We start from the raw sequence: 26,625 nt of genomic DNA, 5'->3' as shown, positions 1-26,625 counted from the left end.
ACCTATCGAGACGAGATCAGAGAGACAAACTAAGTATAGGAATCAATTGGGGTCGCACTTCTATGCCTATCTTCTCTCACTGCATGCCAAATTTTTATGAAGTAAGATCAAGGGCACCCCTCAACAAGGCTTTTTCATAAAAGTATGCTACTTCCTCCAAAGACCTACATTTCGCCATAAAGCTCCGAAAGGACGGTGAAACGCCGTCGCACGCAGCCATGTAACCAAATATCATGGACTTTTCCAACCATAGGAAAGCTCTCCTTCTTGGAGACATCAACACTACAACTGCAAACTAAGAGGTGTTGATCATTGAGTTTCAACATGACTATTCTATTACTTGACACTTATCTTGATAAGGCAAACATATCTCGAGCCTCCACAGATAGGCGAGCCTTGATTATCACATACAGACACTCTTTCATGGATAGGGATAGCTTAATAACCTAATTATCTACAATGGTCCTGACACATGATCACCTTCAACTGGGCTCCCTTATTTCCTGCACGGAGGAGGTTTCAAACATAGTTGCCAACCGAAACGAAAACGGAAGAAACAGATTTTCCAGCCCCCGCCGAAACGAAAATGAAAGAAACGGCAATATGATACAATTTATGTATAAAATTTTATTTTTTATACATAATATAATTATCAATAGAGTGCAAATCATACATAATACAGTTATCTATACTTGAAGCAAAGTGCATTGCATTTGGACTCGATACCCTTGCCCCAATCTTAGCAAAGCTATATAACAAAGCGATTTGCACTGATTTCCCTCACACCTAGAGCATCAAGGCCATCATCCCAACCCATATGGCAAGGGATATCATGAGCCCGCAAAGCTATAGGATCGTTATGATTGGACATGTCATGCTTAAGATAAATGCCTCACCATTCGACACTCAGACAATTTGTGAATTATGAGAGATGCATAATTGTTGAGCAGGTAGGTTTTCAAGCAAACCACACGACGATTGACGACATCTTCACCTTGAGAGGCATCATTGAGGAGGCACTGACACAAATGCAAAGGGCTTATTATTGTTGTCACGGGGATGAGAATTTCAATGTGCAACTAAACCCGTGCACATTTTGGCCGCGAGGGACTGACCTAGAGGAAGAGCCAACTTCCTAAAAGTCCCTCGTCTAGTTCAAAGTGCACCCCACCCACTAGGCCCAAATGCTAGGTCAAGGCAAGGCTAAGAGGGGTCTAAATGTTAGGCCCAAGGAAAGCCAATGTTTCATTGGTAAAAGAGGGTTAGAGATTAAATGTGGGGGCAAACCACCAATGTCATTGGTAAGAAGGGTTAGGGGCTTTAATGAGTCACGTGGCAATTCACCATGCACCTTTCTCTCTAAAGGCCCTATACGGGATTTTCCACACTACCCTTTTTCTCTCTCTCTAGTGTAGTGGACATTATCAAGTTTGGCCATAGAAATGTAGGGAAACTTAGTGTCCTAAAATGCACTTAGGACCATAGTGAGGCCATAGAGTATAATCCATACTTGATGTAGATTAGTGGCTAGAATTAGGACTTTGAAAATCTGGCATGATAGTAGCATTTGATAGGTCACATGCCTTGGGGATAACATACACTTTTAAGCTTATATTTAAGGCCTTTAGGCTTGCTTACTGTTAGCTCCTTTATTAGCCTATGATAGATGCCTCACTTAATGCTAACGGATGCTCAACTATGTACACAATAGATCATCTTCATCTCATGAAACTTGAGCCATAGGTTTGACAAGTTGTTGACATGCCTTATTACTTATTTGGGCCACTTTAGTAGAGCATAGTCCCAAACTTGCTTCTATGTCCGCTATTTTTATGCATCTATTTTTGGGATCCTACTTATATACATCCTTAGATCGCTTTATCCCAAAAATTGTGCATTCTTCTATGACCCCACATTCTATGACATATATTACAGTTCTGTGGCAATACATTAAAATGTATGTCATGTTAATTAGAGTGAAAGTTCACTTCAAGGGTGTCAATGCATGAAATAGGTATTGATCCTCCTCATGCAAATTGTCATCTTGAGTAACCCTTACCAAGCCATCTAAATCATTACCCTATCAAAATTTTATCGTCTAGTGTGCAATATATCATGAATACTAAAGTTTTCTGAATGGTTAAACACATTCCAACGGTGAAGTCTCCATTAGTTTTTGATGGACTATGAAAAGGAACTAAAGTATTATTTGTTTTTTTAATTGTATTATGAATAAAATAGGAGATCTATAAGAGAAAAAAGAGAGAAATAGAGAAGAAGAAAATGAATAGGATAGGGAAAAGAGGAAGAAGAAGGAAGAAATGAGGAAATGAGAGAACAGAGTTGATTTTTGCTATTGACACGCATCCCAATGCTCCTCTGTTCCAAAACCTCTGGCACGCAATCCCAAGCTCGTTTTTGCTGCTCTGCGATGATTTTTGCAATTGGCACACAACCCGAGGTTGTTTTTGAAAGCTGTACGAGATATTGGTGCACCTCCCAATGCCATTTTGCTGATGTTCTCGCCTTTTTCTCTTGAGTCTGGCCTCTGCACCCATGAGCCTTGCTCTTCTTTCTATTCTCAACTCCCAGACTCTGTATATCTCTCATTCTCTCTCTTGTCCCTTGGCTAGGAGTCATTTCTACAGCCATGGGGGCCTAGACACAAGATAGGTGCAGGAAGGAGCTTCATGGACAGGGGGTATGGATATTCTAACTTCCTTTTGGATTGCATTTGTCATTTTATTGCTTCTATTTTTCTTCGAGGCTCTCTCTAGGCCATACAGGTTGTAAACCAACACCCAACCAGAGAGGGTGTGCTTGGAAAGGTGCTAGAGGGACAGTGTATTGCAATTCGTATGCCTTGACGCTATTTGGGTGCTTTTTGGGACTTGCATTGATGCCTTGTCACACTCAGTTGGCACAATCAATGTGGAATGCCATAGCCTTGCCTGGTAATTGGGTACTAATGTATGCACTTGGAATTGGATGCAGATTGAGGCCAAGCATTGGCTCTAACAAGGGAATCACCAGTGAAGCAAGCAAAGTACAAGGGTGAGCCCATGAGGGATGGAATCTCTCTCTCATGCTTTTCCCTGAACCTGCTGCAAGTTGGTTGCTAGGTCTAGGGCTGTGTGTCAGCTTTGGACAGCAAGGTTTCAGTGTATGAAATTCACTCCCAATTTGTACATGGAGAATCTCCTATATTCTGGTCAGCTATAATATCCACAGCTGGACAGCAAAGGATTGGCACGGGTAATAGCCTGGGTAGAGCTCTGTGGCTGAGGCTAGTTGTTGGAAACAGCTCCGGGTTATGTGCAAACTTGATGTGCCAGAGGGATTGATGCTGGACAGTGCCTAGTTTGTTTATGTTGATACCTAGAGCAGCTTGTCAAAGAATATTTACTGATTTGAATGTCAGCTTGCCAGAGAATTTGTTTTGCTTATGGTTGCCAATTAGGCCATGGATTATGCACTTGGATATGTGCTAGATTTTAGATGCCTTATGCTATGGAATTATGCATTGAGGTTGGATGCCTTTTTAAGCCAAAGATAGGCTTTTGTTCCAAGGTTGTTGAATGCTTGCTAGGATAAGATTCAGTTGGCTGGTTCTGGATAAGTGCAAGGTAGTCACCTTGTTGTATTCAAAGACCGAAAGGGGCGCCAACGATTTTGGGGCCAATCTAGTGTTGCACTCGGGAAATCTAGCTCCTGAATATTGTTTCAGTACCTGCTTGGCTTTGCTGGATCTATTTCTAAGTGGCTCTAATAAGTATTGAAGTGGCTGTAATTGATGACTAATGGCTGTATGCAAGTTAGTCATGGTTTACTGCCCTTTAGGAAACTAAAGGCCAGTTTCAATTGCTTTGTGGAATTCTGCAAGGCTTTTGACATAGTGCCCTGGGCTCGACTACTCATGCGTATACAAGACTAGGGTACGATTGGGACATCATTGGACAATCAATACACTCGTGACTCTATGAGTAGGCATCAAGCAGTGTCTCAACAAAGATTGAATGGACAAAGGGGCACGGCCAAACAAGGTTTCCCTTGATATAGATAAGCTAAATTCATTCATCGCGACACTAGGCAGAACACGCTCACTCATATTCGACTCTCTTGTCTCGATTGTCCTATACGCAAATGACATGGCCTTACTCTCCTCCTCCACAAAGGGTCACCACTTCAAACTTCACATAATTTTAAGGTCAACCTTAGGAAAACAAAGATTATTCACAATGAGACCACTATAGAAGCCCGATTAAGCAGAGGTATGACGCACTTGCAACACTTGAGCATCAATGCTTCCAATCCCATTTCCAAGGTCCTAGGACCAAATCTCTCCTCTTTGACTCTCTTGTTCATCCAATCGGGATGTATGGTACCCCTACTTGTTGGGACCCAAGTCTCTTAGAGATAGATTGACCCCAAAGGAGGGACTCGTCTTACTTCTCGCATAGATGATACACAACAAGTCATTGGTCCCACACCATGTTTGGAGCACTCCCTGATAGCTTGATGCAACCTTTGGCACGATTCCATAAGCCAAGTTGATGTGACTGGCAACTGCTCCAGTATATAGGAGTGCCATCGGACATGAGCTAGGGGATTCCAAATAGAATGACTTTCAAAAGGTGCACACAGATAATTTTTGGTTCTTCGCTTTCTCAAACTGTTACTCTTATAAATCCACTATTTTGTCCATTTGTTGATTTGAATTGACATGATCAACTCAGCTAATCGCTACGGCTTTGTTTGTGCACAAGGACCCACGATGCCCTTTACTTGAAATTCGAATGATAGGCCACATCCATCTACTAAGGCAACGATGTTTAATTAGCTAGTTAATTATTAGGATATCAGCATATAGAATCTTAGAAGACATTATTGGGCTTGATTATACAAGTTCTAATGATAGCGATAGTGACTTAAGCATACAAAAGACTGCAAATTCTCAACCTCAAACTATTGAATCCTTTTTAAGTTAGCGTTTCTCTTTACCCTAGTTGTCTTTCAAGGTGGTTTTCACCACCAAAATAGCATTGCTACCCTACTGCCCACAACAAGTTTTAACCTTGACCCATCTGCTTAGCTCTTTTCTCCCGTTCAGCATGCTAGTCTAAGCCTGCGCACTAAAGACAAAATCAAGAAAGTGAAAGAGCATGCCAAAAGAATAGCTTGTAAGATATAACTAAAACTCGTATGCAAATGCAAATTCAGAGATTTAAGGAAAAAGAAACATTATTAACAACTTCGAACGAAACTTATTGACAACCTCGAAGGACAAAAGAATCCATGAGACTAAGACAATAACAACTAAGAGATTGGGCCACTAAAGTAGACATCCACACCCAAGGCTCATGTCCGAAACTAGGATGCCAATATGAAAATACACTACCCTGCCTTTACGAGAGAGTGTACCAACTCCTCTGATCCCCTCAACCTCAAGGGCCATAGAGGTCAAGGCCACAAAAGGGAACCTACACCACCCTGATGTCGGGCTGCTAGATCCCGTGACTCTGAGAAGGTATGTTAACACCTGGAAGGATGCATCAAGCTACAAAGGGATAGCCCCAAACCCTACTAGCTAAATATGGTGTGGGACAAATGGCTTGCTAGGGGCCATCCATGCAAGAAGTAAACCTTACAGTCTCCCGACACATGAAGAAATCTATCTCAAATAGATTGGGCCCCAAAAGGGACTACCATACATTCTAGTTGGACGAACAACAAAATCAAAGAGAAGAAACTTGATCAAGGCATTTTAGGAAAATGAGACTGAAAACACTAGTGCTTGAGGCTGGCAAGGGCAACATGACCAAGCCTACATACTTGATTGCATTGTGAAGATCAATCCTGAAAAGAGAACTCCTAGGTGTATATGACGCAACAATCTCCACTAGTGCCTGTCGAAAGTGAACTGCTCTCGATGAGTGATTGCCCAAGACATGTTGAAGATCATAACCTTGGTTTTCCAAGCTTGACTTAGATCATGTGTCTCACAATAAGTCTGAAGTGCGTCCAAGTGTAGCTAGAGGCTTCGATTGAGGAGGAGAGTAAAACCACATCATCTACATAAAGTAGAATCCAGATCAAAGATCTGCCTAAAGGGAACAACTCCAGGCTGGGATGAACCCCTGGCCCAGCCTGGGGGTCAATATCAGCAAAGGGGCTTCTCAACTTACACAGGCCAACAACATGGAATTCCCAAAGATGAAGACCTTCTCTTCAACACCAAGTTAGCCCTCCTATTCTGATATTGCAGCTTCGTCTCCCCTCCTATACATCTTCTCAAAGACGTCCTCCCCGTATGGACAGAAAGCTTGTGAGCGTGACAGACCCGCAAGAGCACATCTACTATTTGCAACAAGAAATACATGAGCTCACGCTTAGAATTGTAGCTCTAGAAAGGGAAAACAATGTTATAAAAGGGAAAGGCAAGCAGGAAATTATTCAAATAGTGTAGAACAAATGCACTTCATCTCCACCAACACCTCGCTAGTATCCATAGTGAAGGAAATGATCACAACTCAAGTGAGTTCTATCAAGCAGGAGATGACTACAAATGTCAATAGCAAGTCAATTAAGCTGATTTATCCATGGAGGTTAAAGAGCAGCAAATCAGAGTACAAAATAAGGTGATACTACGCAAGATGGATGCATTAGAGACGGGAAGGAGGGTCTTATAGAAGATGGAATATTATGCCTCAAGAAAGAAATATCACAAATCGACTGGGATGAAGACGACACAAGCGATGTTACTCAAAAAGGAACACAAGTGCAGGTACACTTCAATGAGAAGACAGCAAGAGTCAAGATTCTCATACAAACACACAAGCTAAAGGGTATAAGAATTTGGATATCTGAGGAGCTCAATACAACCCATCTCAAACAAAGACACGTCAAACTCACAAAAGTGGAAGCACGCAAGAAAGGTAAATGGGCAATCCACCCAGATGGATAGGGTTTGATTCGAGATTTCAAATCTAAACCCAAAGACTCTCAGTCTTAAACTGATGTTATCCAAGCCGTTTTTCTAAGATACTATTAGTAGTTAGTCATGCATCTAAATAAATGGGGCTGAGCTGCCTCGAGCGCTCTCTCAACTCTCTTGGTATCTAGATGTTTCTGCAATTTTTTGGTGTGTACTTTGTCCCATACACCTGTGAGGTCCTCTGAGGACATTAATCTCTCTCTCTCTCTCTCTCTCTCTCTCTCTCTCTATCTATCTATCTATCTATCTATCTATCCAACCCAACCTAGGGACCTGAAGGAGTTGGGCTAAACCCCCAACTCAACCCGGGGTTAGGTTCAGCTAGGAGATCCTACAGACAGCCAATTATGGACTGGCCTACCCTCTCCTCCAAGTCCCCCTCAACTCCTTCAACCTCCATCAGGACTCGGTACTCTACAGTTGCAACCATGACTCCCTCTCCGTATGCACGCAATTACCAACAAGAAGGCTCAAAACAACCCATCCAGGGTCAACAAGATCAGATTTTTTATCTGCAGCAAGCAGTGAGAGAGCTACGATTGGAACTGGCAGAAGTAAAGGCTCGACTTCACATTCTAGAAGGGCCTGGTAAGCAAGCATTAATTGGCGAAGCTGTAAAATCTTGTAAGGATTCCCCCCTACCCCGCAGCTAGTCTCTACAATCAAAGATCTTGTTGAAATTGAAGTACAAACTGCTAAGGAGGAAGTGATTGTGGAAGTGGACACCAAAGCAAGTAAGTCTGATATTCAAGCAGAGATTAAAGAACATGAAGCTAGATGTGATAATGCGCTGAAGATTAGAATAGGGGGACTCCCAGAAGATTGGTACAAAGAGGAGGACACATATAGTGAAATATTAAAAAAGATCAAATCAGGCTTGCCCAACATTGAATGGACGGATGATGATGAGCAGGATGATGACGACTCCACGCCAGCTTCTATTACGCACTATAAAGGTCATGCAATCCTTACAATGAAGCCAAAAGATATGCGGATCAAGCTTCTTCGATAATCTTACAAGCTGAAGGGTACCAAAGTATAGATACTGAGGAGCTTACAAGTATTACTGAACGAAATAACACACATAAACTAGATAGTACACAGCATGTAGAAATAGCCAAAGAATGTTTAGAAGAATACTCCAAAATAGGTCAATCTCTAATACAAGATGTAGTGCTCAACCTACCACCATCAAGTAGTGGCACATCCAACACTGCTAACTCCTAGCCTTTCATCAAATCTCGGGCACAGGCACACAAATTCACCTCCCAGCCAACCTCAGTGGTAGTAAGCTCTATATATATTTTCGTTATGTGAAGGCCCCTGCTTACCAAATTCCACCAAACCCCAAAATTCCCTAGATGGATCTAGTATGCTACATGTCTTTATTCTAGGGTCCCTCCTTAATGCATCACTTACCCCTCTCTTGGGATATCATTGAAACCATTTGCCCCTTGGCACATTTCATGCATTTAGGCTCCTTAGCCTTAGATCCACCTAGCCTAGTGCCATGTCACCCTCACCAAGGACCTTGACTTTAATTCCTTTCTGATCATTTGCGTAAAGCCCAGTAAATATAATACAAACATTGATTCTTTTGAGAAAAATATCAATTGATCCTTCCGAGGTCATGTTGCCTTAACTTGAGCGTAACATTCCTTCCCTCTTCAGGCATCAGCGTCCTCGATAATAAAGTCTGGGAACACTACTGGTATACGGATTCCTAGGTAGCTTCTGATAGAGGTAGACCATGCCATGCAACCAACACCGTGTGTATCTTCCGATTGCGTACTTACATTGTTCCTCGGTCCAGGATTCCTATTGGTTTGCGTCTTGCATTATCCTCTATCTCCTTAAACTAAACAACACCCTCGATCAGTGAGTCACCTGTATGCAAAAATTTCTTTAAACGAGAAACATGAAACACTGGGTGCACCTTACAACCCTGTGGCAATTCTAATTTATAGGCTACCTTGCCTATTCTTTTTAGAATTAACCATGGCCCATAATATCAAGGTGATAATTTAGCTCTCTCTGGCAATCAAAGACTTAGAGTGCGAAGGAACTCTGAGAAAAACTTTTTCTCCTTCCTTGAATTCTCTAACAAATATGTTTTCATCCGCATACGCCTTAGCTCTATCCATAGCTTGGTGGATGTTAGCTCTCGCAAGTGCTAGCATCTCCCGCATCTGAACCACAAAGTTCGCGGCACTAGGCACTTTCTGAGGTACTCCAACTGTAGTTAGATTCGTTGATCTATAACCATAGTTCAGCTCAAACGGACTGAACCCTGTATCATAGTTCAGCTCAAACGGACTGAACCCTGTAGAGATATGTTTTCTGTCATTGTAGGCAAATTCTAACAATGACAACCACTTGTCCCATGTATGTTGCCTCAATGACACATATGCTCTAAGCATATCCTCTAAAATTTGGTTGATTCTTTCCGTCTAACCATCCATTTCTAGATGATCCCCACTACTCATTCCCAACTCAGTCCTTAGTATCTCAAACACCGCACTCCAAAAATGACCGGTAAATTTGACATCCATGTGTGACACTATGAATTTGGGTAATCCATGTAAACGAAATATATGTTTGATAAACAAATCCGCCACTTGCGGGGCACTAACAGACTCTATGATTGGAATGAAGTGAGCCATCTTGGTAAGACGATCAACCACCACAAGGATAGAATCATATCCACCTTGTGTCGTAGGCAGACCTACAATAAAGTCCATGAAAATGCTCTCCCATCTACCTAATGGTATTTCCAAGGGCTGTAAAAGTACGGGTGGCTTCACCCGCTCTGCCTTACTTACCTGACACGAAAAACGTATCACATTCATGAATATGCTTTTTCATCTTTGACCAAAAGAAATCTCGTCTCACGAAATTATATGTCTTCTCAACTCTTGGATGTCACTCGCATGGGCTATCATGGCATTGTTCAATGACTCTCTGCTTGAGATCATTCTGATTAGGTACTACTATCTTGCCATTTCTTTTCAGCATACCATTCCTTATGACATACCTTGCATAAGTTAAGCCTTTTATGAATGCCAGGTCATCCTTTTCCCCGAGTTTGAATACATGAGTCTTAGGCCAAAGGCTCTGAACGAACTCGTCCACCTTTTGAGTTTCTCTAATCTCGATCATTAGAGCACTCTCTAATACCGTGAAACTCATATTATGCATAGTCCGTGACAATGCACCAGTAACTTTATTATCCTTCCCTCTTCGGTACCAAATCATCAAGTTAAACTCCTGCATGAGTTCTACCCACCTAGCTTGGTGGCCTCTCAACTCAGGTTGTTTACAAAAATGTTTCAGAGTATCATGATCAACATCAACATAAAACTCTGGTCCATACAAATAATGTCTCCATGTTTTCAGAGCATGGACAACAGCATACAACTCTAATCCATGAGTTGACCAATTTCGTTGAGAGGGAGACAGCTTCTTGCTTTCAAAGGCTACTGGCCTTCCCTCTTGGAGAAGAACTGCTCCTACCGCAATGCCACTTACATCGGTTTCAAGGAAACACTGTTTCTAGGAATCAACTATTTTTAACACCAGTCCTGAGACCACAGCTTCTTTTATGGTGTTAAAACTTTCCTGTTAATTCTGTCCCCATATAAAAGGTACTTTATCTGAGGTCAGATCAATCAATGGCGATACTATTTTGGAATATCCTTTAATATGCCTTCGATAAAATTAGACAAATCCCAAGAATGATCGTAAAGGAGTCAAACTCTGAGAGATTGGCCAAGTCAGTATCGCAACCACTTTCTTTAGATCCATTTCTATCCCCTCAGGAGTAATTATGAATCCTAAATATTCGAGTCTTACCATACACAGTATAGTTTTCTTTTTATTTACATAATGACTCGCTTTTCTCAAAGTATTGAACACTATTCTTAAGTGTTCACGATACTTAGTAATACGTTTACTAAATACCAGAATATCGTCAATAAAGTGTACTACAAACTTTCCGATATACGGACGTAGTAAATCGTTCATAAGCATGACGAATGTAGCTTGAGCATTGGTAAGTCCAAAGGACATTACCAAAAACTCATAATGTCCAAACATGCTTCTAAAAGCGGTTTTATGCACATCCTCGGCTCTAATACGGATCTGATGGTAGCCACATTTAAGATCTATCTTACTGAAAATTACGGCCCCATATAATGCATCTAGCAAATCATCAATCCAAGCCATCGGATACCTATGCTTACTAGTGATATTATTCAATGCTCTATAATCTATACAGAGACGAAAGATATCATCTTTTTTCTTCTTTAATATCACTGGCGAAACAAAAGGTGAGAAACTTGGTTGAATCTGCCCCAACTTGAGGTATTCTTCCAATTGTCTTCGTACCTCCGCTTCTTTTATAAAACTCAACCTATAGGAAGGTCTATTTACAGGTTCTGCCCCCAGGATTAGTTCAATCTTATACTGAACATTCCGCTCTGGAGGTAACCCATAAGGTAGCTCATCCCTAAAACAATGAGAGAACTCCTCTGCTATTTGATCAGCCAGCTTGGCCATCTCTCCATTTTTAACAACATCAGTGCTAGCCGAAGAATCATCAATTGGCTCTACCGATGCTGTACAAAGAAACAAAAACTCTTCTTGAGCTTTTCGAATTTCCTTTACAAAAACCAACGACCCTTGAGGTATATCCTTTTCACCTCGTAAGACATACAACACATCATTCATCTTGAATTGATAAATGTGTTTTTTCCAATCTATGGCTGGATTCTTCCTAGAATGCCAAGCCTTACCCAAGGCTTTCAAAACCAAGCTTCTCAGCATAGTCCTGAATTCGAAGCTTCACCTGGGTAACCCTTTGGTTTCATACTTCAGTTGAACTTTCATCTGCCATTATGACTGTATATGCATAGTCAGATGGGCTAGTCTTTAGTTTCAACCTCTTTACAAGCTTGGAGTTAATTACATTATGCATTGACGCTGAGTCAAACAACACAATGACATCATGATTAGCTACTTGCCCTTTCATCTTAATTAACTCCGTATCATTAAAGGCTGTATACCCCATTGCTGCGGGCTTTGACGAGACATTATCAGGTGCACTAGTTACTAGCTTAGCAACACACATAGAACAAAACAAGTACTGACCTTTGAGAAGATCCCGCTAGCTGAATCTGCATCTGTTCTGCTCTGGGACTTCCCTCCATTTCCACGTCGCATTCTGAGACCACCATCTCAGCCATCCGACGATCTTTGTTTCGTGGACAATCTTTCCACTGATGAGGCTGAAGGCATCCAAAACACAAGCCTTCTCTCCTCGCTTTTTCCCTTTGCTCTTTCTTTCTGGAATTTAAGAAGACTTCAACCAAGCTCGGGCTGCCATTGGTGTTACTTTTCTTTTCATTCCAATGGTGGTACTTGATTTAGGAGTCTCAACTGGTTTCGCCTGCTTGGCTTGACCACTAGGCTGTGAGGCACTCCCTTTTCCAATCCACTTCTTCTTAAACCCAATTTTCTTCGCGTACTCATACCGAGTCCCAACCTGCACAAACCCACTTGGTCTGTTCCCCTTTGCATCCTCATAGTTCAGAGCTATGGCAATTGCTTCATCTAGCGTGTTCGCATACTTAGCCCGAACTTCCATCTTGATCCGATCATTCAATCCAAAGATAAAATCTTTTACCTGGATTGACTAAGGTAGAGATTCATAAACTTTCATTACACTTTCTCTAAACTTATCAGTGTATTCTGCCACTGATAAATTTCTCTAACAAAGGTTTCGATACTGATCTCAAGCTCGGGATGCTTCGTCATGAGGTAAGAAGTGTTTTCTAAATTCTTTTTTAAACCCCTCCCAAGTAGTGGATGCCACTCCATCTTTTTGTTGTTTATCCACCACCTATCCGCTGCCTCATTAAACATATGGATGGCCTCGTGGATTTTCTTCATATCATTCCTGATTTCACAAATGGCGAAGACCTCGTCCCATTTGTGTAACCAGGTCTCTATGATATCGGAACTGCGTTCAGACATCTGACCAGAATACTTTTCTGGCCTATAATTGGCAATATTAGGCACCTTAGCCCTCCTAGGCTCGACCGTATGAACACTGGATTCAGGCTCCATTGGATCTTTACCTTTCTCTTCACAAGATGATCTAGTAGACATACTATGTACCATTTTCCTTAGCTCAGATTGCCCTACATTTGCTTGTAACTGTTGCGCTAAAATCTATTGCAAGACATCCTCCAATAAGGCAATTCTACCAGACAATGTATGGCCTACTGGGCGCGACACCTACAGGGTCGGTCGAACTCCCGACTCTACGGGATCCATCCTAGAAGCCTCTTCTTCTATTTCCATTTAGATTAATGAGTGTTTTTTTTTTTAATAAAAACATATAAAACACCGCTTGAAATTGTATTTACAAATCGAAAGTCCAACTTCCAAATTTACAGCTAACCAAGCATATATTACACTGTAACCAAAACCACTTTTCCCTATGCTAGGGAAACTCCTGCAATCTCAAAACCCTCAAATGCATATGCAAATAAACGAGTACATATTCCAACGAGCTTTAGAAGGCATAGAGAGCTCCCTGCTCATATTTCTGATGCATGACGAAATTAACATGTCCCTAAAAACCACTCCATCATTCTCAGTGGGACTCCTTCAACGAATTCAAGTATGTGACGTCGATTTGGCTATTACTGACCATATAGGCCTTTGTGAACACAGTCCAAATGATACGACTAAATATAACCAAGCTTCCTCATATTCGATCACAACAAAATGCACGTATCTCTACAGACTAACACAACCATTTGTCCATCGCAACGCACGAACCTTGCAAAGCTATTGACCCATAGGTCACCTCGATTGAGTCACCAGATAGAATATGTGAACCGCTTACAAGCTCTCTCACCACCGCAAAAGGCAAAATTCGTCAAACACACCACTACCACCAAACTCGCTTTCGGAATACTTTCGTAACCTTAGCCCAGAGCCGTACTGTTTCACGCATCTTCGACGCTTTCTTGAGTTATAAACTCCTTGCAATAGTTAGCCCCCCCCCGCAATGCCAAAGGGCCCTGAAGACACCGAGCTGTAAACCTGCAACAACGTCTGCTAACAAACGACCTTGCAAGCATTACAATGGGCAACTCCAACAATTGCTCTTCAGCGACGAGCCCAAAGACGACGACCCTAAGCAACGTGCACAACCTCAGCCAATCGCCTCTACACGCCGCTCTTCAATGACTTCTACAACGATGCACCACAGCACACCTACACACGGCCATAGCTCTTCTAGCTAGTCACGCTCCTACTCTTGTGATCCACCTGCACGCTCTGATACCAAAATGACACATCCAAAACTACTGACTCCTAGCCTTTCATCAAATCTCGAGCACAGGCACACGGATTCACCTCCCAGCCAACCTCAGTGGTAGTAAGCTCTCTATATACTTTCGTTACTTGAAGGCCCCTCCTTACCAAATTCCACCAAGCCCCAAAATTCCCTAGATGGATCTAGTATGCCACATGTCTTCATTCTAGGTTCCCTCCTTAATGCATCATTTACCCCTCTCTTGGGATATCATTGAAACCATTTGCCCCTTGGCACATTTCATGCATTTAGGCCCCTTAGCCTTAGATCCACCTAGTCTAGTGCCATATCACCCTCACCAAGGACCTTGACTTTAATTCCTTTCTGATCATTTACGTAAAGCCCAACAAATATAATACAAACATTGATCCTTTTAAGGAAAATGTCGATTGACCCTTCCGAGGTCATGTTGCCTCAACTTGAGCGTAACAAGCAGCCTGTGTGCTGCGTAGATGTGGACTGCTGGCACCCCCATATGCTTTCTTCTTTCCTTGGCAAAGACCTGCAGCCACACTGAGGTTCTGCAGGCCCTTTTATAGGATGGTAGAGCCGACCAGTATTTGCTGTACGGCCAACCTGTACCGTTGTACCGCAACTGGCGCTGTGTAGGACCTACCTGCTACAGGCAGTCCCCTCGGCCACCACCTGCAAGGGCCTATATATTCACACTGGCAATGCTTGCCGAGCCTGCTGCTGCCAGCACTAAGCCCTCTTCTAGAAGCCCTATGCTGCTCCTAGGCAGCCCTTCCATGCAGCCACATGTCCTGCTCTTGCTGCCCACATGGCAGCCTGCATGCTGCCCTTTTAATGTTCTAGGTCATCCTCCCCCATGTCCTCATTTGAGGACTCAGAGGTGGGAAGGTGACTGCTAAATCCCAACATTTCTTCCCACTGGGTCCGCATTTGTGACTCACAAGTGGGGATGTGATGGCTACATATACATGCTGGAGCGAGGGCCCTGATGGCACTAGCCCTCGAGACAAAAGAAACCAAAACAAAAGTCATGCCCGAGGCAAGTTCACATCACATAGAGTAAATTCTAACTAGTCACTTCATACTGATATCTAGCTCAAATTTTTGAGAGCTACTACAAATCGATGCATGTGTGGAGAGGGGAGTCCTAGGTGAAATGAATGATTTTCCCCAGCTTCTAGAACTAATGCAAAAAGAAAGGAAATGAGGAAGTCCTCTACAATATCTTAGTGCACATAGTAGCTCGATATGGGTGTCAAGAATGGGCTCCCAGAATCGCCTAGAAGTATTGGAAGAGGGGGGAAATGGAGCTGAGAAGATTCATCATATGAAGATTGGGAATTAAGGTGCAACCCCACAACCCATCCTGTTGGATGAAACAAGTATGCTACCTTTGAAAGGGAATCATCATGCCAACACATCAGGTACCTCAATACAATGTAATTGGATGCATACAGACACTTGATCGGGCAATGAAGGCGACCAAATACGAGGCTGGTACAAGGCAACGGTATAATCTCTCTGCTGGAGAGTTCCAAATCCTGATCCTGCCTCCTTTTCCAAGATTTTATACCTTACCAGCTCTTTTTTCATCAATATGTCTATTCCCTAATACAAGAAGGTAAGAATATCTAGCTGAAAATACACCAGCTCACATGACCTTTTAGGTTAAGGCAAGCAGATGAATTATACTGTTTCCAAAATATTATAAAACAATCTGTTGCATGGCTTCCACCTATTCCTTGTATATTTTAGAGTGCTCATTCCTGTCCTCATTCCCATACGACTAGCACTGGCACAAGTTTATTGAGAAACTTCCTCAAGCACACAAAACTCTGACTCTTGATAATCCTTGCCATCTCATTATAAAAAGTTGCCCTTGATACGCACCTTCAAAGCTGACCAAGCTGCAGCATGCATGGTAGGATTCTGCATGCAAAAAGCTAAATTTTTTTAGAACACATTTTGGAAACAATACTGCAAGCATGCACTGTAGGATTCTGCATGACAAAAGTTAGATTTTTAAATAATGTTTTGGAAACAAGTGTATGAACAATCACCACACTAGTATAAATCGCACCTCCTCCTTTGCTGCATCCTCTAAATCAGTAGCTGCCACCCATTCCACGCACAGTTTCCTCGAGCAGGCAATGGAAGCATGCAGTAGGGCCTTCATATACACAGACAAAAGATTCAAGACCCATTCACAGGACAAGAATACATCTCGACCCAACACGAGAATACTACAGCTATATGAGACCTAAGACACAAATAGGATCGAAGAATCCATTACTCAGATCAAGATAAATGAAAGAGAGATTTGTGTCACAGCTAAGACTATACTCTGGCAGAAAAAGACCTTTCACTACCGTTTTTTTTGTAAGCAAAACCTAAACCTGCTAGCCTAAACCCACAAGGTAAAAAAGCTTACGGATAGGACTGTAAAGGACCTTTAAAGTAAAGCTGTCTAAAGACTACCATCCAGATGAACAAAGTCACAAGCATCAAAAAAACTGGTTTGCATTTGGTAAAGTATGCACTGACCTTGATGACAGAGAGATACGAATCTGACAGACCAGTGTACTTTCCAACCATTGCTATCTTCACCTGAAGATTATTGAAATAGATTGTCAAAACAAAACAACATGATCCAGAGAAACAGAATATATAGGTAGGAAAACTTACAGGGATAGAGAGACTATCACCAAGTTCTGCCCTAGACGTCCACTCTCCCAACTCTGGAGGTGTTTCCCACCTGCATTTTAAACTTTATAGAACTGAGACAGCTGCAATGACCTTACTGAGGTAATGAACATATGCACAACCCAAAACAAGCGGCAGTGAATTTCCTCACAAAAGAACTGTAATGACATAAACACTTCATCGACCCAGTCTCAGATCTAAGGGGGAAGCTAATCATTACAAATATCACAATCAGCAAATAAGTTACCTCAGGTTTAATTGTTTCATGATGGCAACATGAGCCTTCTGGTCCTGCAGCAATTAAATTGCCAACTCAGATCAGGCACACGAATTCCCCCATAGTCTTTTTGCCAATTGCATGAGCCATTGCACAGCTTCGGAATTAATAAATATCACAAAATGCTGCTTTACATGTGCCTGCATAGCAATAGCAATATACCACACAAAAAAGTTTTCCGTACTTACTCTCAGCAACAGAGGTACATGCCAAATATTTGGAACATCATGGATGTCAAAAATGTGCCCAACCTATATCAAAAAGGTTCAATTGAACAAAAAAGTGAAGAGGAGACTAGCAAAATCAACTGATCCTTTTGTAACAGAGAATAACAGAACCATGTTCCTACATCGAAAGTTGAGCATATACCGGGACATGGCAAAATTGTGACAACTTCTCCTTTGTGGATTGTTCCAGAGTCTATAAAAGTTGCCAAGGTCATTCGTTAAGTTCAGACCAGAATCTTAATGAACAAAACCATGATCAAAACTCTAACACAAGAATGCTGACAACAACAGTATCACTTGACCTAAAACATGAACATCCTTACCTTGGCACTGCGACAAGCCAAAAGATTTGGAGTGAGACCCACAGCTCTAAGCTCTCGGACTGAATGCTGGGTTGGCTTGGTTTTCTGCCAAAAAGCAACCAGGCCACTATTGAGCTAACCAGTTGTAACCTCCAAAAAAAATCGCACAACAGTAGCCAAGTAGAAGAGAGTGTGGCTAGATCTCTGTCACCTGCTCGCCAACAACACCGAGAACAGGAACCAGGCTGACATGCACTAGACAAAAATTCTCCGGACCTGCACTTCATCAAGGTTTTGAAGAATGGATAGACATGAGCATCATTTATGTACCCCTTGAAAGAGTGCACAAAATCATCAGAAAAGCATCAACAAATGAACTCTCGAATAGTTGCAGCCAGGAGACACATCTGCCAAGTCAACTCACCGACACGAAATTGAAATTGCCGCAAAGCCTCTACGAAGGGCATGGATTCAATGTCACCTGAAAAGAAAAGCAAAAAGACAGCTTAAAATTTTCCAGAAGCAAGTTCCTACCATATTTCCACAACCCCAACAAACAAGCAACTGCATGCACACATGCAAACATTCCGAGTCCTGACACCTCTCCATTAAAAAATCCAGCAACGCAATTTGGTGTCAACCAATCTTGCATATGATATAAAAAGAAAACACATTACCAACAATTCCGCCCAGCTCAATGACACAAACATCAGCTTGTTTATTGCTACCATCTACAGGAATCAATGAGACTCGCTCTATCCAGTCTTGAATCGCATCCGTAATGTGAGGTATGACCTGAATACAATTTGCACAACCATATATAGCTCATACATACAGATCACCAGCAATTAAGGTAAAGGAATGTGTTATAAATGTTGATGATGTACACAATTTTTTAGCAGCCACAAAAAGATGACAAACAGAAAGGTGCCTGCATTCACACTATGCTATTGAACACGAAATGCATACACTCAAATGAATTGCTGTAGGGAAAAGAATGAAATAATTAAAACCTGAACGGTTTTGCCCAAGTAGTCACCACGTCGCTCCTTATTGAGTACTGACTGTATAGAGACAAGAACGTAGGCTCAAGTTACAATTCTACTCACGGAAGGCAGTGCAAAATGATATACCTTTGTAAGGCTAGAATATGTCCAATCATACAAATTTAGCTTTTTTGTAGTTCTAATGTCCGAAAATCTACACATAAAATAAAAGAGAAAACGAAAGAGAAGAAAAAAGAGGTAACGAAAACTTTTTTGAGAAACAAAAGGAAGACATACTTAGCAAGCAAAGCAACACTTATGTCATCATCAGTGCCCAAGCATAAGCAGCTATACTGGGCTTCTAAAGACCCGCGGAGTCTCTTGGGCAAACCCAGTGCTTACTAAAATACGTCAAATAAACAAAAGAGAAAGAAAACAAGAATTACAGAAGAAAGGAAGAAGGTGACTAAGCAAAAATAAGTTCAAATGCATGCCCATATGTCCATTTGGAATCTTTCCAAACACAAAAGGTCCAGGAAAACACCAACGATCTTACATCCCCAATCTAGGAATGCACAACCTACATTGCAAAAAGAAGGCTGGAACTACCATGCAAAATTGATTAAATGATTCCCCTTCTTGAGGGAATACTTTGCCTTGTCAATTTGGAACTTGGATCTGAAATTTGGATGACATATCAAGTAAAATAGTGAACCTGATAAATCTTTCCTGTCGTTATATTGTTGTCTTTAGTCAATGTCACATCCAAAAAGCGTTCATAGTTCCCAAGGTCCAAATCAACCTTCACAAAATGAAAACACTTAGTCACTTCTTCATGCAAACAGAAACATCCAAGTGGAGCATCCTCTTCTTTTTCACACATATGAACACCGCATTCACCTTCTACTCAGCACAGCTGCTTGAAGATATCATTGGTTATTAGTTAATCTTACTTAGAAGCAAAGTAAAATTAACAAATAACCAATGATATCTTGAAATTTTACAAACACAATATACCTAGATGAATCCAGGAACATTCCCAAACTCATCCTCTAAAAACCAGAACTTAGTGCAGTTTCAATCTCACGATAGTCACTCGTAAGATTGAAACCATAAACTCCATCACGCATAGCAAGGACTAGCTACTATGACATCCCCACTAACATCATCAGCACCCAATAGTGGGTGTAGACCATAGTATAAAAGTATACTCTCACACATACAAATCCACACACCCACACATACTTGAGCATCCATTTATACAAAGTCTTTGTACTGAATTTCTGTCGGCACTCCAGAGGTGAAGGGCAAACTCAGCCATGACGAAGGCTAGCACTAAAGGAGAAAGCTAATCAAAAAGTAGTCCAAATCTCTTCATTCAAGCTACAGCTACTTGTGAAGTCTAAACGATTTCATTTTAGTCTCTCCCAAACGAGCATCTAAATCTAAATCTAGTTGATAGGGCAACACACCATTTAAGATAGAAAGAATTATCGCAATACCAGTAGGCCGCAACTTGGACGAAAACTTCACAAGGTGAAATTTGCATGTCCGCAAATACGGCAAAAGCATATACCTAGATGAATCCAAGAACATTCCCAAACTCATCCTCTAAAAGCACAACATAGTGCAGTTTCAATCTCACTATAGTCAAAATCCACACACCCACACATACTTGAGCATCCATTTATACAAAGTCTTCGTACTGAGTTTCTGTCGGCACTCTGGAGGTGAAGGGCAAACTTAGCCATGACGAAGGCTAGCACTAAAGGAGAAGGCTAATCATAAAGCAGTCCAAATCTCTTCATTCAAGCTGCAGCTGCTTGTGAAGTCTAAACGATTTCATTTTAGTCTCTCCCAAACGAACACAATATTTAGACATTCGAGGTTGAAATCACACAAATAGATATTGATATCATACACAAATGATAGTCCTGTAGCTAAGCCAAAGAATTCAAAGCTCAACTTCTTGCAACTCAATTGGCAAGGACTCAGAGACATAAATACGACGCACCAGATGCAGACCCATGCTTATATGATTGTGTACTGCCAACATATTGTAGCCTGCTGAACTCTAGAGAGCATAGCCCGTGCCAAAAAGGAGCACTGTGATCGAAACAATAGAATCATAGGTGTCCAACAGCATACAAGTTAGTATACAAAGCCATACAGCCACATCAGCCCTCCCAGACCAGGTCAGGTAAACCACAGACCTGGTCCAATCTGGTACAAACCAAGTCAGCCCTAGAGAAGCAGGTTGACAGCTTGCGTCTTCCTACGGATGGCTAAATCTAGTCGACCTGATCCGGGGCCGGTCCAACCTATGAGATACACCAAATGACCGCAGTTCTAAGAAAAAGCAAAACTCATACTGCCATCAGAGCATCACCCTTCTTGGCCGTAGTGAAACTATAGACGCTCAGTCCAAAACAAATGCAAATTTGGACTTTCAACAAGAACATACAGGCACGTGTAGTCGTAACTGCACAAAAGCCTCCTCACAGAGATTCAAGTGGTGAAGTTTGTTATGCATTGCATGGACTGCAAAACAGCAATGGCATATACATCGCATGAAAATAGCATGCTGGAATTTCCAAATGATATAATTCATATCCATAACTCATTATCCATGCATCGGAGGGGAAATCATTTGAAGAGCGTTGACATGCGTGATCTACATTCACCTTTGTCGGCTAGTTTGAAAATGTGGAGCTACCTGACCGCTCACACAAGGAATCAGTGCCAGGGTGGTTTTATTCTTGAAAGCAAGCTACAAATAGCTCCAAGAGAACTGTTAATAAGACTCATGGGCAGCTAGCTTTCCCAGCCCAGATCATTTGCAACACCAGTACAATGATAGAGAACCCTTTCATGGGCTGTCACAACAATCACAAATGACAACACCAAAAAAAGGGAAGAAAACTGCCAGTATGCATAAGGACGTACCTCTCCTCCATCATCCAGTACAAAGACTTCTCCATGTTCGAAAGGGGACATTGTTCCCGCATCTGTGTTGAGGTAGGGATCTGAAATAAATGTATAAAAAGACAATGTTGAAAAAGATGACCAATCAGACTCTCGGCTTTCTCCATGAAAAACCATGGCCCTCAACGCAAAACGCGTACAGGAAAACCACAAAACAATGTGGACCGCCTACCTATCTTTATAGATGTCACGTGAAGACCGCACGCCTTCAATACAACACCAATGCTGCTTGCCGTGACACCCTTGCCAAGCCCACTGACAACCCCTCCGGTCACCACTACGTACTTCATGATTGTAGGAGTTTCGTCTCCGACAGCTTCACTTCGAGAAACTGTAGAAAGAACCGGAAAGTTTTTGAAAACACCATCAGAAAGCTGGCAGCCCTAAAGACCGAAACTAGGGGTTATGAATCATAAGCATACATACTCGCTCACCGACACCGATCATACCAAAAACTGGCACCGATGATACCAACAAACGAGCTCGGCACAAAAGCTTCAAATGCGGAGAAGATTGGAAAATGGACAGCTGCGAAAATTGTGAACTAATTGAAGACTGCATCAGTGAGAAGCCACGAACCGAACGTTTTGCCGAAATTCGCACGTAGCGGAACGGAAGAGCGGAGGGAATCTAAAGACCCTGTCTCCTTTCTCGGATACAGAATGTCTGCAGGCAGGCCAAACCAGTGAAGCCCCGGCAGGTTTACGCGATTTGACTTCCAAATGTGGCTTCGCCTTCCGTGGACGCAGCAGCTACGGTTTGCTACACCTCGTGGATTCCGATCATGTCTGGGGTCGATCGAACGGAGAGGGGAAGCTGTTTCGATCAGAGTTTCGGGATTCCGGGAGCGATGAAGGCAGCGAAGGGCGGGATTTTCGCAGATACGGAGCATGCAAGCGGGATGGAAGCGAGAAACTGAAAAATTTGTGTGATTTCCGGTCGAGGAAGAAGATGAGGGAATCTGGAGAAGGATTTGCAAGAGCTAAAATCCTCGCGAGGTCTGGATAATCAACAGAAGTCGCCATAAAAAAATGTTCGGAGACAGAGACCCCCTCCGCAGGACACAAAAAAAGCGCGGGAAGAAGACGAAATCGTGACCGTCCGTCCCCTCCATCTACGGTCCTCTTTCATCCACGTGGCCACTAATTTCCTAGACTCTTGAAAATTACGTGTTCAAATGCACACTTTTATATTTATATTGCTTCTTAAAAACCATTACTAGGGTTTAGGGCTTATCACATTCCATTCTCTGGCCTCATCATCCACTTGGTACCGGTGGAGCCTCGGAGCTCAATTGGGTGGGTGGGTGTGCCGAGGAGCAGAGCTGGTGCCATGCTACAAGGCAAATAGAGGGGAAAGACCTATCTTCCCTACTGCTCTCCTACATGCACCATGGGAAACGGACGAAAATATCAAGAAATAGAGGGGAAATAGCGACGACCTTCGGAAGTAAGCCCTTCATGCTCTCAACCTCGAGTTTGTATTTCGCTTATCCTTCTTCTCTACCATCAATCTGATATTTCTTTATAGCCCTGTCTCATTATTATATCATTTCTTTATAGCCTTATCTTATTTCCCTTGGATCATCATGTCATGTACTAAGGTGGAAAACATCCAAAATATGCTCTTCCAAGGGAAAAGCATCGAAAAAGCCATCCTCTTTTTCCCCTCCAAAGACATAAGCCCCAAGTAGAGTGTTCTCGCTATAAATTAGTAGTTCACCAAAAAAAAAAACTTTTCATACATATTTGGGCTACCCTACAAGGGACTTCTCTAGGTTTCCTCAAGGTCATCCTTAACAACTTAGTTAACTAACTCATGTTTGTTTATGGTCCCTTTTTTCCTCTCTAGGTTATCAGGAGCACCTAATGCTCCCTAGTTATTTCCCTTTTTTCAACAACCACTCTATGTACAATTGGACCTCCCCAAGCACAACCAATGGTGGCCATTAGAGGTATCCCCAACACTCATTCCCTCCAATCACAATAGACATTGGGGCTACTCCCTAACAAGTGATACTAGTTGTCAACTAGGCATTGCCGTGCTAGAATCAACTAGCCCAAGCAAACCAACCACATACTGCCAAATTTGATAATGTTTCTTCTTAAGAGTGACTTGCAAAGGTAATCACCTTAGTTTTGTTGATTGGTGCTGCATGTTGGCAACGAGTTGAAGTCGTCACCGCGTTGGTGGCACAGAGCTCCAATCCACATCAAAATGCTAGTATTACACCTCCCAAGCAAAGTAGATGAAGCTGCTCTTATCCCTATTCATCTACCACGCACTTTGCAAAATTGCACCTACCACTCAAACCTCCAATTTTTCCAACCGAAGTCCAAAAAAGGCTAGAGTAAGCATCGTGAACTTTGCCCCCACTGTGCCAATATGTGAAAAAGACATGTGAGCACAAAGGTGATCCCTAACTAACTATGGCCATCAGCTAGGATGGCAATGCCATTCCATGTAACTTGAATCGCATCAAAGTATCCACAGGCCAAGAGGCACTAAGCCCCAAAAGGTAGCCACCCCACTTGTTGTAGTACATGAACTCACATGGGGCATGGGAGCACACTCACCTGCCCTTAACTACTAGAAGGACAATTAAATGCTACAACGAATGTGACAAGATGAAAAAGTTGTGAAAATGTAATTATTAAGTATATCCTTGTAACTATAGAAGGACATATATTGAATGTCAAGGCATGTATTCTCTTTGTGTGTCCACCATCACACTTTTTAAGTTAACGTTTGTAGTGCAACGATGCCCACCGAATGCCTTTCTTGCCACCATAGGTGGTCTACACATGGTTCACAAGTGTTTCGTTTGTACAAGTGTCATCCGTAATGCCCTATACGTGTATTGCATGTGACCAGTGAGCATGTTCCATGAGCCTCTTAGAATCCATAGCCCACCATGGGAGTTGCATCATTAGCCACGTGGCTTTGCTACTACTAGTAGTACTTGCATATGCTACAACGTTTGCTTTCAACCACAAAGTTTCCAATGAAGTACTTTGATGGGGCCATGCACTAGCTCATGGGTTTGCTCTTCTTAAAGAGTAGGAGTGAGTAATGTAGCAAGCTCTCCCAATGCCTATAACAATTAATTAATAATTCATCTCTTCTCTCTCTCTCTCCCCCCCCCCCCATGTGTGTGACTGTTGAGATAAACTTGTGCAAGGCCAAGGAATTATAGCAGCTTTATAGCACCTCCGCATGGTAGGGAAAAGGTTAGTTTGATGTGCCGGAAAAGCACAAAGGAAGGATATCCATTTGCACTTTGCCTCCCCATAATGGAAGGATATCCATTTGCATTAAGCACCTCCATTTTAGCACCTCCACATGGTAAAAGGAAGTTTGAATTGATGTGTGGGAAACACATAATGTAAGGGGTCCCTTTTATCTTATCTTATTCTCAACGCCAACTCTCCAGCAATCTACCCCCAATGTCAAAGTGGGCTTCAAATAATTTTATGACACATGTTAGCATGGGTAGTGGACCAATGTCTCATCAAAACATATATCACTCTATAACCACATCCATAGAACCTTGCATATGTTTACATCCACCCTTGGTGCTTAATTACCCCACCCCCCCTTGAATTTTGAGTTTGGATACATTACAAGATCTTTAATACATAATCTATTCATGCTTTAGTTGATCTTATGTTTTTTGTTGTTTGTATACAATAATCTGGGTGTGTGTATGTTTTAACTATGTCCACAATCTTTCTTACGATCTTTCTTTAAGTTTATAAAATTTTTATTGTTTGCATGTAATCTAGGTGAATGTGCGTAAGAATTTGTTTTTAAATATGTCCACAATCTTTATACTATAAAGTGTTATACTTTGGCAATTGGCTTGTGCATTTTATTTAATAATCATTTACAGAAGGACAAACAATTGTGTTAGGCTTTCTTTATGTAATATCTCCTTGGACTCATGTAGCCAATGTGGGGATGAATTATAAGATCACCTAGGAACATGTTATTTATATCATTTAATCTTATTCAATGTGACCCTTCATGCCGATAGATAGGCAGGTGGAGGTAGGATGCCATCAATGTTTCATCACTAGAGATAATCTTTTGCTCTAAGAGGATAAATGACAATTATGTTAAGGGTGCTTCGTGTAGATGGTGTGAAGTTCGAGTTCTTAAGATGTTATCATCACATAGGAATGCCCCAAGAATGCTAGGGTACAACCATTGCTATGATGTTGAATGATGCATGTGCGCATCTATATCTTGAAGCTATGTATTGATAGATATATATTAGCCATAGGCTAACATTTACATGTTGCCTCCTTAGATGGTACAACATTCCCACTTTATTTATTCCTTGATATAATGCAATAGCCTCATGCTTTTATTTCTTTTACACATTGGGATGGGATTGTGAGACAATGACTTCTAGCATAAAACTATATTGGCATATTTGTCGCTCGAGGTGGAGCATATTACTTAATAATGTTTGATTTTTAAATATTTTTTTACGTTTGAATTTAGGAGTTCACTTATGGGGTAGGGTACAACCACCAAAAAGAATGAAGGATGGAAAGGAGAGCTTGACTGTGTAAATTTTTTATAAACCGTTTAGCCTTTTCACATTCAATAACTTTCAATAACTCTATAGTTTCTTTTTTTGTAAATCAAAGCTAGTGGTCTTTTGTGCTACATTGGTATTTCATTTCCTTAAGGTGGATTTGCCACAACCATATTCGTGTTAAACAAAGTGGTCCTCCACCATACGAAAGACATGGACAAATGCTTGTGTGTAGGGGTATATAA

The 26,625-nt window shown here is 41.8% G+C and overlaps 1 protein-coding gene across 3 annotated transcripts in view; it reads right to left on the bottom strand.

The window, feature by feature from the left end:
- LOC147891116 (uncharacterized) overlaps positions 1 to 23,305 on the bottom strand; it is a 31,276-nt gene extending 7,971 nt beyond the window's left edge. Inside the window, exons 1-16 of one of the 3 annotated variants that reach the window (XM_087389977.1) lie at positions 23,276 to 23,305; positions 22,414 to 22,834; positions 22,007 to 22,165; positions 21,796 to 21,875; positions 19,565 to 19,651; positions 18,877 to 18,927; positions 18,541 to 18,658; positions 18,288 to 18,344; positions 18,075 to 18,139; positions 17,885 to 17,968; positions 17,704 to 17,754; positions 17,523 to 17,585; positions 17,305 to 17,348; positions 16,899 to 17,109; positions 16,435 to 16,524; positions 16,245 to 16,283 (exon numbers count right to left, since the gene is read on the bottom strand). In XM_087389977.1, the coding sequence (XP_087246103.1) occupies positions 16,245 to 16,283; positions 16,435 to 16,524; positions 16,899 to 17,109; positions 17,305 to 17,348; positions 17,523 to 17,585; positions 17,704 to 17,754; positions 17,885 to 17,968; positions 18,075 to 18,139; positions 18,288 to 18,344; positions 18,541 to 18,658; positions 18,877 to 18,927; positions 19,565 to 19,651; positions 21,796 to 21,875; positions 22,007 to 22,165; positions 22,414 to 22,726 (1,512 nt within the window). In that variant the 5' untranslated portion in view covers positions 22,727 to 22,834; positions 23,276 to 23,305. Of the gene's footprint in view, positions 1 to 16,244; positions 16,284 to 16,434; positions 16,525 to 16,898; positions 17,110 to 17,304; positions 17,349 to 17,522; positions 17,586 to 17,703; positions 17,755 to 17,884; positions 17,969 to 18,074; positions 18,140 to 18,287; positions 18,345 to 18,540; positions 18,659 to 18,876; positions 18,928 to 19,564; positions 19,652 to 21,795; positions 21,876 to 22,006; positions 22,166 to 22,413; positions 22,943 to 23,275 lie in introns of those variants that run through there. The other 2 variants (XM_087389978.1, XR_015542635.1) reach the window with 2 other exon arrangements.
- Positions 23,306 to 26,625: the final 3,320 nt, after the last annotated feature.

Source organism: Dipteris shenzhenensis, chromosome 18 (genome assembly GCF_047967505.1).
Source record: "Dipteris shenzhenensis isolate YYH24624 ecotype China chromosome 18, Dip_SZ_1.0, whole genome shotgun sequence".
NCBI classification, from domain to species: Eukaryota; Viridiplantae; Streptophyta; class Polypodiopsida; order Gleicheniales; family Dipteridaceae; genus Dipteris; species Dipteris shenzhenensis.
This window is presented reverse-complemented; position numbering and strand designations above follow the sequence as displayed.